This window comes from Phaenicophaeus curvirostris, chromosome 6, assembly GCF_032191515.1.
Source record: "Phaenicophaeus curvirostris isolate KB17595 chromosome 6, BPBGC_Pcur_1.0, whole genome shotgun sequence".
Lineage (NCBI taxonomy): Eukaryota > Metazoa > Chordata > Aves > Cuculiformes > Cuculidae > Phaenicophaeus > Phaenicophaeus curvirostris.
Window position 1 is genome coordinate 8,704,441 of NC_091397.1, and position 18,657 is coordinate 8,723,097.

Genomic DNA, 18,657 nt, shown 5'->3' on the forward strand with positions numbered 1-18,657 from the left:
GTCAAACTTTGTAACAAAATGGTAGACATTTTGGTTGAAGACATCTTTTGGAACCTAACTTTTGCAATTTCACAGACTGGAAAAGTAGAAACAGTTTCCTACAGCATAGCTATTAAATCCACTAAAGGCACTGAAAACCAAACATATCAAGGGACAAGCTCAGATAACAAGAAAACAACAAACCAAACAAAGCATTTGAGAGATTACAAGCAAACAGAGGTAAGCAAAGTCAGTATAAGCAAGTATCAAATCTTCAGCAGCTGACTTTTTCCTACTAAGCTATAACATCGCAATGCAAGTTGGCTAGGCAACAGATAAGAGGAGGTTATTGGGGGGTGTAAGAGAAGGCGGAATCTAGGAGCTACTGGAAAACACAAACAGAGAAAATATCACAGTGGGAGGTAAAAACAGAAACACAGCCTCAAACCAACATGAAGTTTTCCATCATGCTTTCAAAATCCAATAGGATCTCTAGTAGCAATGCATATTTGGTTCAGATGTGTGAATGAGACTGATAAATGAAACACTACGCAAAAAAGAGCAGTGTGGATTTTTACCACCCTAGTAAATATAACTTAGAAGCGGAAACCCAAAGACCAGAACTGATGTGTTTAAGAAGCTAAGATGACTCGATGATCCGGTGGGTCTCTTCCAACCTGGTTATTCTATGATTCTATGAAATCCCTTAAAGGCTGTCAAATGAAAAAAAAGAAGTAATTTGTCCTCCCTGTTCAGAGTGGCTCAGATAAATCAAAATAAGGTCAGGCTGCAGCATGGTAATGGGGTTAAATCTAGCAACACAATAGTGAGACACTGTAGGTTAGCTGAGGGGACTATGAAATTTCCATTATGGGAGGAGCCTTGTGAAACAGGAGAGAGAGTGGCTTGACAGAAGTGACTTGGGACTGACAGACCAGCTCACTTCTGTAAGTTCTCTCCTTTTTCGACATACAATCTTGCACATCTTGTTGGAAAAAAAATGACTACAGAAACAGATGTGCATTATGTTACAAGCAAACGCTGAGATTTTTGAAATTAAACAAAATTATTTTCCCTGTGCTGTTGACAGATGCACCAATACTACTTAAATTCTGAGACACAACAGACAACACACAGCAAGTTGACAACAAAGCCCAGAGCACTTTAAAACTTAAGAACAGATTACTGCCATTATCCAGAATACTCCAAGACATTCAAGTCTGACGAATATCCTAAATTTCACTGTGGTGCTCAGTATGTCATCTAAGGTAGAGGTACTGGCTCTTTCAAAAACGTACAGTCCTTTACTCCCTGCCTCAACATTTGCTCCTAGTAAATAAAGCAGCAACAGCTCAGTATTTAACTTTTAAGAGGTCCATCAATTTGACTGCAGCTTGCACTCACTAAAGAACAGGAGTGAAATAGACCCTCTTAAAACAGTTACAAGGAGCGTAACAATAGTTCCAAGTAGGTCTGAAAAACAAAAAGGAGGGAATGCAACCAAACTCACTTTTTAACTCCCAGCAACAAAAATTCAAAAGTGCTCTGACCCTTTCATCTGTCCAAGACCACAGAAAAACAAAACTTCCTCATTCTTGCTTTTGCTGCTATCAAGAGAACTAAGAAAGAAATCACCAGCCCCCTTTATGGCATTATAACTGAGCTTTTCACACACTAAACACTTTTGTTCTTCACAAAGGCTGCTTCCAGAATCATTTTTCTGTTACTTCCCCTCAGCTGGAAGTAAGTCAGATTTTGTGTATATCAGTTAGCAGGGAACAGAACACTGTGCCCTCTGAAGTTCCCCCTGGTGAAAACAATTTTCACAGGGGAATGTCCAAGTTTATTTATAAGAAACAGGCAAAACTATTATGCTTTTATATTGCATTAAATCTTTCTCTACTCAACTTTGCCTTTAACAAATGACAGGCAAATATCCATCAAATATGAACCAGAATTGGTCAGCCAATGTAAAACCCTTAAGGCTCTTATTAGATCCATGCAACTAACTGACAAAAGATGTTTTTACTATTTATTTCTTCTGAAATTTAACAACCACTTCATTACATCTCCAAATTAAAACATAAACAAAAGACAAAAACGGAGAATTGCAAACCTCTACCTAAACAGGGTCCAAAGAAAACTGACCAGAAAGTAAGCCACTCCTATTAACTACTACATTTCTTTCATTACGGTAGTACAAAAAACCCTAATGGAAGGCCAGATGCCACTGCACTAGAAGTTGTAAAGTGACTGAAACAGAACAAAGTTAAGACTTAACAACCCATTTTAGTGAGCACTACAAGGCTCAGAATAAAATCTAAACTTGCTAACTTCTAAGGACATGAAGTGCTAGAAAGAATAAAGTTAAAGGTCCAAGGATACGTTTATTGCCGTCAGGTGTACAAAACTTCTTCCATGCAGCCCAAGAATATGCTGCTACTGAGATCTGGTCTTTTCATTTGGCCATTCCTCTATACCCGTAATAAACACTTTGTGAGCAATAGCCATTCAGGAATGCATTCACACACTTACTGCTACAATTTAGTTATGGACTGCATCACTCAGTGGCTTTATCTGTTGATTTCTCTTCTGAGTACGTAATAACGTCACCTCTTTCAGCACCGTTTTAGACTCCCCTGGTTTCAGACGGAGGATCAATTTTCTAGTAGTGCAACTTCTGCATCACAAAGAACAACACTAAAAATGCAATACTAGATTACTTAAGCCTGAAAATGTAGCTAATTCCAAACTATTTCATAACTTTTTCAGCCAGTTCTCAGGAACAGGGAACAGGCTTAAAACATATGACATAAGCAACTGTATACTTCCATTCTGATGATAAAAGGATGATAAACACATTTATTATTTCCAGATACAAAACACAAAAATCACCAACCTAGATAACATCACAATAATCAAATTATTTTAAATACAGGAGATAGTTCTGTTAATTTGGGTTTTGTCAGGTAATGTTTGGTGCACTTTCTCCATCTGGAAGCCAAGTCACTCATGGAAAACTTTCTTCTGTTTAGGTCAGAATACTATCCATGATTATAGCAAGTGTTTCACACTGACTGCCAAATCCTATCTGGAGGTTGATTATGATCAAAACAGATGCAAAGACCTCACTGTATCATTTCATCTGATTAATTAAACGCTTTCTTTTCATACAGTTCACTCCCTGAGCTGAACTCTCTTGGGGAAGTAGAGTATACAGGCTATTTCCAAAATAGTTAGGACACAGCGAGATGCAAAAGCCTATGCTGTGAAATACTAGGTATAAAACAAGAATTCTGTATCACTGAAGAACATTAAGACCTTAATTCTTAATGCAAACATCTGGATTTTTGCATCTACCGCCTCTTGTTTTCCATTATAGACAGACCACCTGCCTAACTCATTCCAAAATGAGAACTCATGCCTAAGAGCACATTTCCCTAGACCTGACATTGTTTGTTGCAACCATCCACCCATTATCTGTACTGAAATTTACTGCTTTGCTACAGGTTCTCCACAAACAACATCTTTAGTGTGAACAGTCTGAGAAGAAGATGCACATTTGATTTTTCATAATACCAACCACTGTCACCATTCCTATAATCCAAAGAAAAAACTGAGGATGAAACAATAATATCTAACAAGAAGAAGAAGGAAGGAATATACCAGGCACATGCTAGAATACACACTCCAAACAAGTTAAACATAAAACTAGCCAAACGTGAACAAGGTTCTACCAAAACCAAGCACAGACTATCCCAAAAATAGGAATACTTACACTATCTGTTAATAAACTGTTATTTATAATACAGTGTTGATATAAGTTACTGTGTATTTATCCCTTACTTAACTCTCCTTCTAGAAAAAGCAAAATAGGCAATTCCATTCTGAATCAACATTTGCCCCCTGAATGCACTCCAGCATTTTGCCTGGATCGTCACACTTAATTATCAACTTCCAGCTAAAATGTTTTGAGTTCATTTGATGACAGTTTTCTTGCAAGTGCTTGTTAAACATCCAAAATAGCCACAGGAAAACTGAAGTGAGGCAAAGAAGCTCCACACACACTACAATCTTGGCAGGCAAAACGCACCATAGCATTTTAAAAATTTAATCTGTACATACTCAAAACAGTTTATAATTCCTCAATGGTATCTATTTTAAGACATTTCCTACAGTATTTATTCAGATTTGAACGTAAAAGGATACGGCAGAAGAGCTCCACAGCGGACAGATAAGGTCACCCAGGAAGGCTGAAAAATAAAAACCACAAGATATAAAATCCTTGGTCCACATGTGTGAAATGCGAATTACCTTCCAAGCACATACTATAGCAAGTTTTAATATACATCTTCCAGCTTTAAGTGTTTCATAGACATTGTACTTACACCTAATCACTCTCACAACTCGCAGAGTGACAACTTCATATTTAAGAACGTAAAGCCCAGAACCTTTCACTGGAAAAATAACCGAATACTGCAAGACAGTAGCAAAATACCAGTAATTCCAGTATGAGTAAGGGAAAAAAAAATAAAGAAAATGAAATATTTGAAACACTAAAATCAAGAGAAAAAGAAAACCCTATTTTTTGCAAGTTCCTATTCCTTTTAATGAACATAGTACACATAAGCGCATCAACAAAATCATTTTGCACCCTGTCAACTATATGTGTTTAAAAAAAACCCTCATCAATCTACTAATTATTCTAAATTGATGTTTTCCATTGCCAGAAGCTTGTAAGACACTTCCCATCAGAAAACATTTCTAAAATACAGTTAATAGGACACCATCTCACAGATGACTGAAGGAAGAATCTAGGAAAAAAAGCAAAACAGAAAACAAAAGAAGCCCCAAACCACTGATAGATACAGAGCAAGAAGAGAAAGGAGAGAACAGTATTGTAACTCAGGTCCATAAGTCAGGACAAAAGTTTGTGTAAGAAGATTACAAGATTTTTAAAGATACATTTCATTTGGTCAGCATCCAAACAAGAAAATCTTTGGTTATAATAATGAAGTATCCATGACAGTGACAGCATCATGCATGAGTCATTCACCTTTACTACAGGGAGGTCAAAAACTTCACGAGATTCTCCAACTTCTGGATTGTCTCCATCTTCTGAAATAATATGCGAGGCCAGTGCATTATAAGAAACTTCCTTTGCCTTCCCAGCTTTCAGAAGCTGAATAACCTAAACGCAAAAGAGAACAGAAGTCAACGTTAGCACCTTTTATTTGCAGAAAAAGTTAATGTCAGAACACACTAACACATAAGAGGAATGAATAAGACCTTTTCTGCTGGTTGTCCCCTTGTAAGTGGTTAGCACTCCTTTTGAAGGTGCAAAATGCATCCAATTTAAAACCTGATCAGCAATGGTTTACACTCCTCCCATATTTCAATCATACAAGTTGAGGATTTACTTTTCGAAATAATACAGGCTGGGGCAGAAATCTGGAAAGCGTTGAATTTTTTCCAAAACATACAGTCCTCAAAAAACATCTCAAAATAATTTTCTCTCTGGCAGGGTAAGAAAACCCTTCTCCTCAGTGTTTGTTTTTGTATATAGCAGCTTTGTAAGCGTTTCAATACACTTTAAAATAAGAGCTTACAGCTTAGAAAAAGGTTACAGCATGACTATACACAAATTCTTCCAAATTCGGCCAGGTATATACTTGGATAGAGGAAAAAAGAAATGTTCATGCATTTTCCATAAAGGTACATTTAACAACTAAGAAAAGAACTCCATCTTCCCCAAATGCATTTGTTTCCAGTATTTCTAGATCCGATCAATATACCTCATCCCAGAGTGTATGAGTAAGTCTGAAGAAGCCATTCAGCTACTTCTGCACAATGCACCCAGACAGAAGAACCAAGGACAGAAAATGTCTGATATCCCCTTGGTATTAGAAGCTGCAACCAAAACAGTTGTAACCACTGCCTTGAGAAGAAAAAACATTCTAACAAAGAGTTGATGTATTGGGAGAAGAAGTGATGGAAGATGAACAGTGATTTGGAGAAATATGAAAAAAGTAGGACACATGCCCCCTAAGTTGCTGCCTTAAAGAGCAGGAACTTAAATATCTCACTCTGTACTCAGAAAATGCAGAACATCTCACAAAGCCTATCTTACATCTGCCTTTGCAAGGCCCATACAGAAGATGCTGATTTAAGACTTCAGCATTCTCTCAGCTCAGTTGGAGAGATCTGTGTAATGATTCCAGCCCTGTCACCAAAAATGGGACTCGCTTTTACTTGGGTAAAAGGTAGTGGGCTGTAGAGGGGAGGAAGAGAAAAACATTTTAAAACAGTAAGGTCTAGAGTTCAAATGTTAAAAATACCAATTAAGATTATTCTTTCCTTTTATTATTTGGAAATGAATGGAGTTTCACTTCATAATGATTTTGGCAGAACCAAATTGGTATGACGCTGATCTTTCAAAACCCAGTAGGGACAGATGTCCACCCCTCAAAAGCTGCTAGGGACACTCCCTCTGTAACGGGATAACAGTAAACAGCAGAGAGCAAGGCACTGCATTCATCAAACAAAACATTAAGTAATTGGTCCATAAGCAGTTACTACCTACACTGTACACTAAACAGGACAGAGGAGGCACTTAAAAAAAAGAAACTCTTTCAAAACACAGTGTCAGACTATTATAAAGGATCTATGCTAAGCAGAAAAATAAGGAGGGAAAAGTTGCTACTCAGCAAGGAGACAATCTTGGCATTTCCTGACTGAAGCACTTGACTTTAAAACTTCGTTTTTTAAAACCTTTTTCTGGAGTGGAAGAATATGTGATATTATCAAATTACAAAAGAACTACTCTAACCAAGAAAACTGTTCACGACCTTGCTGTTCTTGCCACCACACAGTCAGGAACTGTTGAGAATGTTTCCATTATACACACCAATCTCCTAAACCATGGGACACCTTCCTGCATGAAATCCAGTTAACTGCAAGGTAACACAAGATGCTGCAATTCCAATGGGAAAAGCCAAATCAAAGTAAAGCATTTTTTAAAAGTAGATATTTCAGAACAGCTCAACCTCACAAACCACTCATCTCACACAGCTCTCCCAGAGTTGCAAGCCCCATTCAACTGTTTGCTTAAGGGAAGACTAAACATAGGAGTGACTGTAACGAATAAGCACTCAAATCTGACAAACAGCATGAGAAAGTTGTGACAACTTATGAGCTACGAGTATAAACTTTTTTTATAGCCAAACAATGCTGCAATAAAGAGGTTGCACAAAGAGCTTGCATATGCAACTAGTTTCAGGTAGTAAGTTGAAACACTACAAATACAAGAGATAATAACTCCACATGATTATCTGAAGTGGTATGAAAAAGACTTTTCTCAGCATAGCTCATGTCAAATTCAAAACTTCTCTCAGAACATGACTTCTTCACTTAAAGTAGTGCCTGGCCCAAGAAGTCGTACAGGGACAATTAAAGGACTTTGCCTTTATTAGCATCAATCATATACCTGTAACTAGAAAATAAAATGCTGAAAAGCCCTAATATGATCTGTGCGAATATCCTGCACTACAGGTATTAACTTATATCCATTAAATGAAATTCCCTTTTTTGGGTGCATGTGAGATTTACCTTTGTTCTCTCCCACTAAAATCTGTGTTGGAAGAAACAAGAGGTGTAATTCAAACTAGGAAGAAAATGGATATCAAAAAAATGTGAGTAACAAAACAAGAGATAAACAGAAACCCAATATCCTTCTCAAAGCCCTTATGCTGCATCGCATTACTTTTTATCTCTTTCTGTATGAGATGCTGTTATCAAAGCATGATGGTTTGGATTTAAATCTTTCAGGAAAGCAGGAAAAGCATTTATTAAAATAAAAAAAAAAATAGCTGACATTTACGCCTCAACCCCTGTAAGGTATGAGTAGCCAAATGCACTTTGCAGTGGAATGGACTTAAGTTCAGAGCCAGAAGCCTAATTCTCCCTCGCTTGCCAAAGAATACCTAGGCGCAATTCCAGACTTTTGTTTCCCTTCTAGTTCACGCTGCGCATGTTTTAATACGTAGTGAGTACGCAATTATTCACCAGAATATATTACTTCTTTTTCTTACTTTTGAATTTGTTTTGATTAGAGTGCTCACTTGTGCTAGGCCTGTTTTAATATGTATTAAGATAACTGGTTTTCCATTAAACCATTTGGAAATTAAAGCTGATCGAAGTGTGCTCCTCCCCAAAAGATGAAGGAGAAAACTTCTTTTTAAAATCAAGCTAGAATTCGTTTGTACATGAAGAAGTAGAAGAGGTCAAATAAAATCGTAATTTTTGTATTAGCAATGGAATAACATTTCACTATAAGAATTGTTTTTAGAAGCTATTTGTAGAGTTCAATTCAGAGGTTCTCCTTGTTTGCTTCAGTTCGAAACACAGTCGGTAAATGCATCTCTTGTTCGGGTTGTTCCTAGGGTACCACAGAGGGCCCCCACAGAAGAGGACAAAGGCACCCATGAAAAGCTAGCTCCAAGATCAAAACAACAGGCTTGTTTGCTCTGACTCAGCTCTGCCACCCAACCCAGGCAGAGGTCTGCCCTTCCCGGAGCCTGGTGCTCACCAGCGCAGGCACCATTGCGGACAGGAGCGAGCCCTGGGCTCTGTGTAAGGCTGTGCCATGCCAGCAAACCGTTCCAGAAACCAGAGCACTGGAAAGGACAGCATCTAAACAGGCCCGCTTGCTGCAGGAACAACTCAAATGCACAGGATTTCTCAATTGAGGCATCACTCATGATGAGAGAGTGGCTCAAAAACTCCCAGCACGATCTGATCGTGGAAGCCATGTGGCCAGTTCAGTGAGGTGCTGTGCCTGACTTCACCAGGTCCACTGGGAGCCACCTTCAGTGTCTGCCTGCAACTCAGAGAAGCCATCCACAAGCAAAGGAGATTTAGTGTACCGAATTTACAGCAAACCAGAGACAATGACACCAACTGCTAAGAAGTATAGAAGTTAACATAATAAAGAAAACTAGCTCAAGAGAACACTTGTATACTCACTCTATGGTAATACTGCTGATTGTTTTGCTATGTCAACACAGCATTACTACCTGCCTTCTGGGACACTATTTATATGATAGTGACATAGAGAAGTCCTATTGGTTTTTTTGCACTCATCTTCATACACATAATAATATCGATGCTAAGGGGCTGGTTTTTAACTACAAGAATGGTTATTCAAGCTCCAACGCTGTCCAAAATTTTATGTCTAAAGACCTTGTGTCTTTTTCCCTGCTCTTTATTTCTAGACTGTACTTCTTTTAGCTTATAATCCTATTCCTGTGAATAAAAACCATCTCAGAGGCTCAGTGCCTACATCTCAAGTTCATTTAGGGGCCTACGAGACTCAGTGATCACCAGGTCATGAGATTAAAGGAACTCAATACTGAACTTAGATTCAACTGCAGCATCTACCAAAGAAGGAAAGACTTTACTTCACGTTTCAGAGTGAAATTAATGTGCAAGAAGGTGCTGTCATAAAGCTAGATACAGCACAAACACTTGACTAATTGGACATGCCACAGAAACTCTTTCCTTAACCACCTACACCCAACATGACTAGGTGTTATTAACTACAAGGCCAGTATGATCATCTAGGGTACTGCCCTAGGCCAAAGTCGGCCAACATTGTTATGCAGTGTATTGCCCTAAGCCAGAATGCTGGGTGGTCAGTTGCCAACACCTTCTGTTCTTTGTCCACTGGATCTAGGCAGGGATAACACAGAGATGACACCTCAACCACGTCAGCACCTCTGTGGACCCAAGGGGTCTGAAAGGTCCTGAGGTGGGCACCAGAGCCATGGAAGCCCTGGAATGCACCCATCCCATGGGGCTCACCCCAAGGGACTTCTGTGTTGAAGGAACCACCAGTTGACCCTGGCCTCAAGCCAGGGCCTCAAGCTCCGCCAGGGGAGGTTTAGGCTGGACATGAGGAAAAAGTTTTTCACAGAAAGGGTGACTGGGCACTGGAACAGGCTGCCCAGGGAGGTGGTTGAGTCACCTTCCCTGGAGGTGTTTAAGGCATGGGTGGACAAGGTGCTAAGGGGCATGGTTTAGTGTTTGATAGGAATGGTTGGACTCGATGATCCAGTGGGTCTCTTCCAACCTGGTTATTCTATGATTCTATGACCCTTCCTTTGTGAACCTTCTCCCTGCCAACAGTGGCCCGACATAGAACCACAGAACAGAATCACAGAACAGTTTGGATCGGAAGGGACTGCGCAGATATGTGGTCCAATCCCCCCTACAGTGAGCAAGGACATATTCAACTCTAGCAGATTGAGGAGAAAAACCCAACCTGACCCTGAATGTTTCCAGGGATGGGGCATCCACCACCTCTTTAGGCAACCTGTTCCAGTGCTCAGAGAAAAAAATTCTTCCTATTCATCTAGGAATGCAGCCAAGAAGGCCAATAGCATCTTGGCCTGTATCAGAAACAGAGTGGCCAGCAGGACCAGAGAAGTGACTGCACTCTGTACTCAGCACTGGTGAGGCCAGTCCTCAAATCCTGTGTTCAGTTTTGGGCCCCTCACTACAAGAAGGCCATTGAGGTGCTAGAACGTGTCCAGAGAAGAGCAACAAAGCTGGGGAAGGGGCTGGAGAGCAATGTATTATGAGGAGCGGCTGAGGGAACGGGAGTTGTTTAGCCTAGAGGAAAGAAGGCTGAGGGGAGACCTTATCACTGCCTACAACTCCCTAAAAGAAGGTTGTAGTGAGGTGCGGGTTTGTCTCTTCTTCAGGTGACAGGATGAGAGGAAACGGCCACAAGTTGTGCCAGGGGAGGATCAGGTTGGACATCAGGAAAAAATTCTTCACCAGAAAAGTTATCATGCACTGAGCAGGCTGCCCAGGGAGACGGTGGAGTCAGATCCCCCGGAGATGTTTAAAATACGGCTACATGAGGTACTTAGGGACATGGTTTAGCGGGGACAGGTACGGTCGGACTCAACGATCTCGAAGGTCTTTTCGCCCCAGGCGACTCTGCGCTATCCTAAGGCAACCCCCGTCCCTGTCCCGACTCCGGCTACAGCGGCGGCGAGCAGAGCCCCTTCCCGCCCGGCTCGGGCTCCAACAGGAAGTCCCTCCTCCTCCTCCTCCTCCTCGCTCCGGCGGGGCCGGGGCCTGCGCGGCGGGGCCGCGGGGCTCCCTTGGCGGGCGGCGCCGGCGCGAGCCCCTAACGGGCGTTACGCTCCCCCCCCGCCCCCATAACGCTCCCCAAGGAGCGCGTGCGCCTCCTCCCCTTCCCGCGCGGGAAGGCCCCGGCGGGGAGTGGGGGGGTGGGTGGGGAAGAGGAGCTGGACGATCGCACAGTGTCGTCTCCCCCCGGGGGGGGTGGGGGGATAGGATGGTGATGAATGAAGCGTTGAGGGGTGAAGGGAACTCGGTACCTTGGGGTCGATGTCTCCCACCACGAAGAACTTGACATCTTTGAACATGTCCTCCGGGACTTTAAGCTCTTCCTCGTCCGCCGACATGGTCCCGGCTGCCGGTGCCCCCTCCCCCCCCCACCGCGCGCTCCCTGTGGGAAAAGCCGCCGGGGCCCGGGTCTCCCGTCCCGTTCCGTCCCGTCCCCTCCCCCTGCCGAAGCCACCGAACCGCGCGAGGAAGGCGCGCGCTGCGGGACACACCATCCCCCACCGGGACGCAGGGGGAGCGGGAGGGGCAAGGGAGACCCTCGAGGGCAAAACGCCTCCCGCCGGCGGACCGGCCGCGCTCCCTGCCGCAGACCAATGCCCTTCCTAAGCCACCGGCGCTATCTCTGCTTTCCCTTCTCCCTCTGAACCGGATCGGGAGCCACCGTCTGGGTCCGCCTCTCCCCCCGCACGGAGCGCAATGGACTCGCCCCGAACGACAGAGGCGGGCGACGGGGACACCCGGACCCGCCCATTGGCGAGGGAAGGCGGGAGGGGGGCGCGCTCCGGCCCCGCCTCGCCCCGCGAGGCCCCGCCCCTTCCCGCCGGGCGCGACGAGGCTGCGCGTCCCTGAGGGCCCGAGCGAGGCCGCGACTGCGTCCTCGCTGTCCAGACCAGGGTGAAAGCAAAGCCTCCAGGCCTGGGCTGTCTCGTTTTCTTCGCTACTCGAGGCTCTCGTGTCTGTGCGTCGGGGTAACGGAGCGATAGCCAGTGACTCATCGCCACTGCCACCAGTGACAGGCGATAAGCTACGTGCTCTGTGCTGCGACACAACTCACAGACCAGAAGGCCAACCGTGTCCTGGGCTGCAGCGAAAGAAACATGGCCAGCAGGGCGAAGGAGGGGATTCTACCCCACTATTCCTCTCTCGGGACGCCTCACCTAGAGTACTGTGTCCAGTTCTGGAATCCTCAGCATAAGAGGGAGATAGAACTGATGGAGCGTGTCCAGAGGAGGGCTGCAAGGATGATCAGAAGACAGGCTGAGAGAATTGGGGTTGTTCAGCCTGGAGAAGAGAAGGCTCCCAGGAGACCTTAGAGCAGCCTTCCAGTACCCCAAGGGGCTACAAGAAAGCTGGGGAAGGGACTGTTTGCAGGGGCATGGAATGATAGGACTACGGGGAATGGGCTTCGAATCGCAGAGGGGAAGATTTAGACTAGACATTAAAAAAGAAATTCTTAACGATGAGGGTGGTGAGGCACTGGCACAGGTTGCCCAGGGAAGTTGTGGATGCCCCTCCCTGGAAGTTCAAGGCCAGGTTGGATGGAGCCTTGAGCAGCCTGCTCTGGTGGGAGGTGTCCCTGCCCATGCCAAGGGGGTTGGAACCGGATGATCTCTTCCAACCCAAACCATTTTACAATTCCATGATTTTGCACTGCCTGGTTTCAAAACATTTTTTCAATTTATCAAGAACCTTTCAAAATTCAACTCTTCCCCCGCAAAAAAACCCATGTTACTACTTCCAGATGGGAGTGTCTGCAAATCCACCGTGCATAATATGTATTCCAACATACAACACATTAGTGAACACACGAACTACTACCAAAATCAGCCATTTTTTCCTCAAAAGCCTACTGAATGAATCATCCTATGTTGATAGTAAACCATTCAAACCCAGAGAGGGATTTATCTTGCCCAAGTTTAGGTCAGAAAACTGAAATAATAATTTCAAGTTACCTTTATAGACAGCAAAGAGAAATGAGCACTTCCAGAACCTGGTTCATCTGGCATATTTTAAACATCTGTACATTGTCCACTAAATCTTGCCCCCACACTATGGTTTCCAAAGAAATGCTGAAATCCTCGTAATAATTTTACATGGATAATATTTCCCTCCCATACTTAAAAGCAATGTTATGAGATGGCATCAAAAGGCATACTGAAATAAAAATACAGGACACTTACTGCTTGTATCCTATCTACAAGGCCTGTCACACTTTCCCAGGGAAAAGAATATATTCATTTAACGTGACTTATTCTTTAAACATACCTGCTAGAAACTCTTAATCTTTTTACAAGCAATTTATTATTTATCCAATATTTTGGGGGGAGTTGAAGTGAAATATATAGTATACAAGTCCTAACATCCTTCCTATCCTTTTTCAAGGGAGATGCTTCATCTGCCTTTCTTCTGGTCTCCTGGATCTCAAACAGACATCTACCCCTTTCTACTCCAGAAATGCAAGAAACACCTGTTCTTTAACTGCTCCAGAAAGAAATCTTACCCTTCAGTTACACGTTTCATTGTACTTGCCCCACACTTGCAATTTAACCAAGGTAAAAAGTCCTTAAACTTTTATATGGTATGCTTTTTTCTGTAGTACGGGTGGAAGAAAAGTAGAAATAACCATCTGCTTTTAAATCCATTTGTTCCTTTCATCCAATAATTCATATTCTTATCTCACTTTCTGTCTTTTCTAATGACTCTTGTTTAGGGTCATTTTATTCTGCCCCAAGTATTTCTTGAACTGTATTTGAAAAACTCCCTCTGAGCCTTGCCTTCCTTTATTGCGACTATCAAGCCCCCAAGTCCAGCCCTTGATTTCTTTGTTCTGTAATTTCCACTCTTCCCAATTCCATTTCTGATCCATTAAATTTTGATCCCACTAGATTAGAACTTTGACCAAAATCTTCATTCAACTGCAGCGAAATATTTTTCTTCTTCTTCTTGATGTATCAGATGTCATTAACAATATTGCTTCCTGAGTTTTCTTTCCTTTTGGATTTCAGTGCCTCTGTAATCACCTTCATCTTCTAGCAGTGGTAATTCTCACCTCTTTTCTTTCATAATTACCGCTGCCTCTCAGGTTTCTTTCTGTTCCACATTTTTCTCTGACTTCTTTTCTCTTCACGATGTCATTCATTACTCAGCTTCATCTTCCTTCCTCAATGTGATTGCTAAATTGCCCCTTCTCACACGAGTACTTTCCTCATATCCAATCTCACATGCTACTGCATATTCCCACTCCACACAAAGAAAACCAAAGTAATTTGTCCTTCTGATTTCTCTCCTCGGCCTATATTCTTTGTTACTCTAATGAGTTCCCCTGGCCTTCCTATACTTTGGATTTACTATAGCCACATTATTTTTAATTCTTTGTACACCTCGAAGATTACAAATATTTCAAATCAAGTGCTATGCTGATACTGACCAAGAAGCATAATGAAAATAACCACCATGCTTTGAAGATGATTTTTAATAATAATGCTGCTTCCCAAGCCTTCAGTTCAAATTGTGCTATTGCGGGATCAGTCTGGGCCACTTTGGATCGTCTGTTTGTTCATTTATTCAAATCAGAAGAATTTGAGAGAAATTTGGTATTTTAAATCCCATTAATTTGAAAATCCTCTTCAGTATATCATATATTAGCAATACAAGGTCAGAGTACTGTGTTAAATCACTGAAATTCATCACAAAAGCAGTTTTCCACAAAAAGATACCCGTTGATAAGTTGTCAATGTTAACCATAATTGTTCTTTTTGGCTAATTATGACAAAAATCCAAGAATAAAGTTTAATTCCATCCACAGTATGGAAGTGTAATGCAATGTGGAAAAAAAAAAAGAAAAAAAAACGAGAGGTTAAAAACTGACCAAAACAGCTTTACCAAAATAAATCTGGTTTACAAACTAAGTTCTGGAAAGCAAAGATGAAGTTGTTGGAGCCCTGACCTGGCATGTGGGACATGGACATTTGGGTCTGTCCTCTTCCTGAATGGAGTAAAAGCAACTTCACTGAGGCACAAGGTAGGTACACTGGATGCCTATATCCTCTGTGTATTTTTGGTTACCATGGGGGTTTTGATAAAAATGAGAAGAATGAGACCCTGAAAGCAGCTCCTGGACAGAGGTCCATGGCTGTTCTTGGTGAAAGAAGGACTTGGAAAGTCTTGCTTGAGCTCAAGTGGATGTCAGGTAGGCAAGCAGCTGTGTGGCACAGCCAAAGCAGAGGCATTTCTGTATGGGCCATGACAGAATGCACAACAGATCTACAGAAAACTTGCCTGGTAGAAGTTTAGGCAGCTAACAGTTCTAGCAGCCCCTGAGAAATATCTCAGTATTGGCCTTTGGGCCCCATGGAGTGGCTGTTGTGTTATCAATGGTGATACTAATCTTCTTACACAGTTTTGCTGGCTTCAAGATGGCCACTTCGTGGAGAAAAGACTATTCACATGAGTCACAAATTCTTCCCCTTAATTATATTCTAAATAAGTAGTAGAATTAAATTAATGAACCTATTTTTTACTTCTTTGTGTATTTCCTGAGTCACCTGTCAATAAGTTATTTAAATTCTAGTAATTAGACTACTCCTAACAAAAATGATTAGCTCTAATTTTTGCAACGTGATCTCATTTAGGAACAATAAGAACAAAAAAATAGATGGAAAACATATGTTATTGAATAAGAAAAACATCCCCTGCCTCTCCCAGAAATAAATGCTGGGTTCTACTCACAGGTCAGCACATAGAACTGAGTTCAATTAGTGGTCTGGCCCCACTGCTTAATCACAGGAAGGTGTAGAATAAAGTGCTTGCCTATGTCTAGCCTTAATACACATTCGTTAGGTTATGGGACAAAGCTCATCTGCACGAGCTCAGAGCAGTAGTGGCAGGAGGGGCAGCGCTAAGGGCACCCTGCCAGGCTGCTCCCAGGCCTGTCCCAGGGACCATCAACCATCAGAGGCCTATCTGCACAAGCCAGAGAATCACAGGGAAACGCGGGCAGGTGGGAAGCCAGAGCAAGGTACCACCTCCTTGTCCGGCCCCCTCCCAGGGCTGTCCTAGCAGAGCCCCAGATCAACCTGAACCAAGTGGAAAATAGCTGAAGTGGCCTGGGAGCAAAGTGACTGAGTGGGTCTCCAAGGGCCAGTTCGGGGTGTGACTGTCTGTGCATCTCTAGAGGCAAAACCACACGGGGTCACCTATGGGAGCTGAGAAGCTCTGACCAACTCTGTGTGTGTGGTGCTCTTTACCTCCAGCTGGAGTAGGACTGCAGCCTCAGGGCTTTTGTCTGGATGTCAGCAACTGGGGAGACTGGGATCAAGGGGACAGCTACTGGGCAGACTAAGAGCAGCTGCTGGAGGGATCTACCTTTTATATGTATTTATATATACACATTTATATAAGAGGTAATGGCCTCAAGTTGTGCCAGGGGAGGTTTAAGCTAGATATTAGGAAATATTACTTCACTGAGAGGGTTGTCAAGCACTGGAACAGGCTGCCCAGGAAAGTAAGGAGTCACCATCCCTGGAGGTATTTAGATGTTGTGTAGATGTGTTACTCGGGGACATGGTTTAGTGGTGAACTTGGTGTTAGCTTTACAGTTGGACTTAATGATCTTAACAGTCTTTACAACCTAAACAATTCTATGATTCTATATATATTCTCACTAGAACAGGAGAAGGCCATTGGTGCTGCCCATGTTCATGTGAGTGCTCTGGGTGTCTCTGTGATGTGCGTGGCTGGCCACATACACATGTATGTATAAAGTATATATTTGTGTGTGTGCTGGCTGAGAATACATGTTTAGTCTTGCTACTGGATGAGACTACTTCAAAGGAACTTCACTCTTACAGAGGTGCTAAGCACATGGCAGAACCTTAAACTACACAAGAAACACCCAAGATTGGATGCCTGGTTTAAGAACTCTCTCTGCTTTGATGCAGGCACAACAGTGTAATTTCACGAAAGCAGCCACTTGCAGAGATCAATTATGGCTTAATATGAGTTTATTTCGGGACTAAGTTATTCTAGTGAATAGACTGAACAGAGATTGTACACACCACCATTGTCCACGATGATCTAATAGCACGTTTTCTGTACTATAAAACACAGCAAGCACAATATCTTATGTATCTTATGAGCGTTCTGTATGTAGAAGTTTATGACCATGTTTCCAGAAAAGCTGTAAAGCTATTTTTATTTTGCAACAGGTACTGCTTGCACAATGAAAGCCACCAAGTTTGACAAGATTTGTGCAGACAATTAGTCTTTGCTTACATAAATGCCTTATTTGTGTGCACAAATGATTACATGAAAAATTCATATGCACCTACAATATCATATTTAAGTATAATTGCTTGTGAAAAAGCAACAGTTTGATTTCTTTCTTGCAGTTAATTAAATTCAGAGCTTAGATTAAATTGTATATTTGTTTTACCCCAGTGAGCAGAAGGCTTTCTGAGTCCTTTGTTAATAATACATAATTGTTTGGTAGCAGCTGGCTCTATAGATGTTACTTTTCCAATAAAATATATCTTCACAAAGTATCCAGTTTTTTACAGAAAGCTAGTGTTAGTTTCAATGCATCTGAAAAGTCGCTGAGAAGTCAGGGAAGGCATGCTTGCTGCATTATCACCATACCGATTTCTTAATGTGAGTAAGAATCTAGTGTTACAGTCTGATCCAAAATATGCAAAACAGGTACACGGAGGGCTCTGCTTTGGCTTGAACTATCTATGCGTTTTTCCACATTCCTTTACTGGGACTACTTGCCATGGCAAACAAGATTCATAATTAAGAACTAAATCCTAAAAGGCTCTCCTGCAACTGACAATTTCATTTTCAATTCTCTTTCAGTTCCAGAACTGCACTGAGAATGTCTTGTCATTTGCCAGACGGTTTTCTTTTTTAATGTAATAGTTACAAAATGTTTCGCAAGTACTGCGAAACAAGGTGTACCTTTACTATAACTGTGCATAAATAAGCAGGGGAGGAAAATGCTCTCATTAGCACATGAAATGTAAGGGCATTTTTTATCAGGAGACATAGCATTAAAGGAGATACACTCCTTTCTTTTACTTGCTAAGGAATGAGTCTGGCATATTAGCCCAGAGGGAAAGGTGAGTGAGATACTGTGTGTCACATTGCAAGGATGAAAAAACAGCCCTAAGCTGCAGCTGGGCGTTTCTTTATCAAAATATAGCTAGTGGGACAGCACACAGTGTTACTGTAGTAGTTACACTTGTCTAAACCCACTTGTGCTCCAAGAGTTTCTGCAACAAGTGTAGGGTAACACTGCATCATTACAGGGTTTGCTTGAAGTAGGTCTGCTGGGAGGACTGCATAGTAGTCCACCATAAAGAAATCAATTATAGTAGTACAGCATAGTAGTACACCATAAAGAAATCAATTATTCAGACTGATGCAGGGATCTTCACACTTACAGCTAAAAGGGCCTTCCATCATGGATGGGAGAGAGCTGGAGGACCCCTTAGTTAATCCCTCTCCTTTAAAACTTACAGA

At 42.2% G+C, this 18,657-nt stretch overlaps 1 protein-coding gene across 2 annotated transcripts in view; it reads right to left on the reverse strand.

Annotated features, from left to right (window-relative positions):
* The window catches only part of PAXIP1 (PAX interacting protein 1), a 35,894-nt gene extending 24,340 nt beyond the window's left edge, over window positions 1–11,554 (reverse strand). For both annotated transcript variants that reach the window (XM_069859298.1, XM_069859296.1), the window contains exons 1-3: window positions 11,391–11,554; window positions 5,036–5,170; window positions 4,189–4,232 (exon numbers count right to left, since the gene is read on the reverse strand). In XM_069859298.1, coding sequence (XP_069715399.1) covers window positions 4,189–4,232; window positions 5,036–5,170; window positions 11,391–11,477 — 266 coding nt within the window. In that variant the 5' untranslated portion in view covers window positions 11,478–11,554. The remainder of the gene's footprint in view (window positions 1–4,188; window positions 4,233–5,035; window positions 5,171–11,390) is intronic.
* Window positions 11,555–18,657: the final 7,103 nt, after the last annotated feature.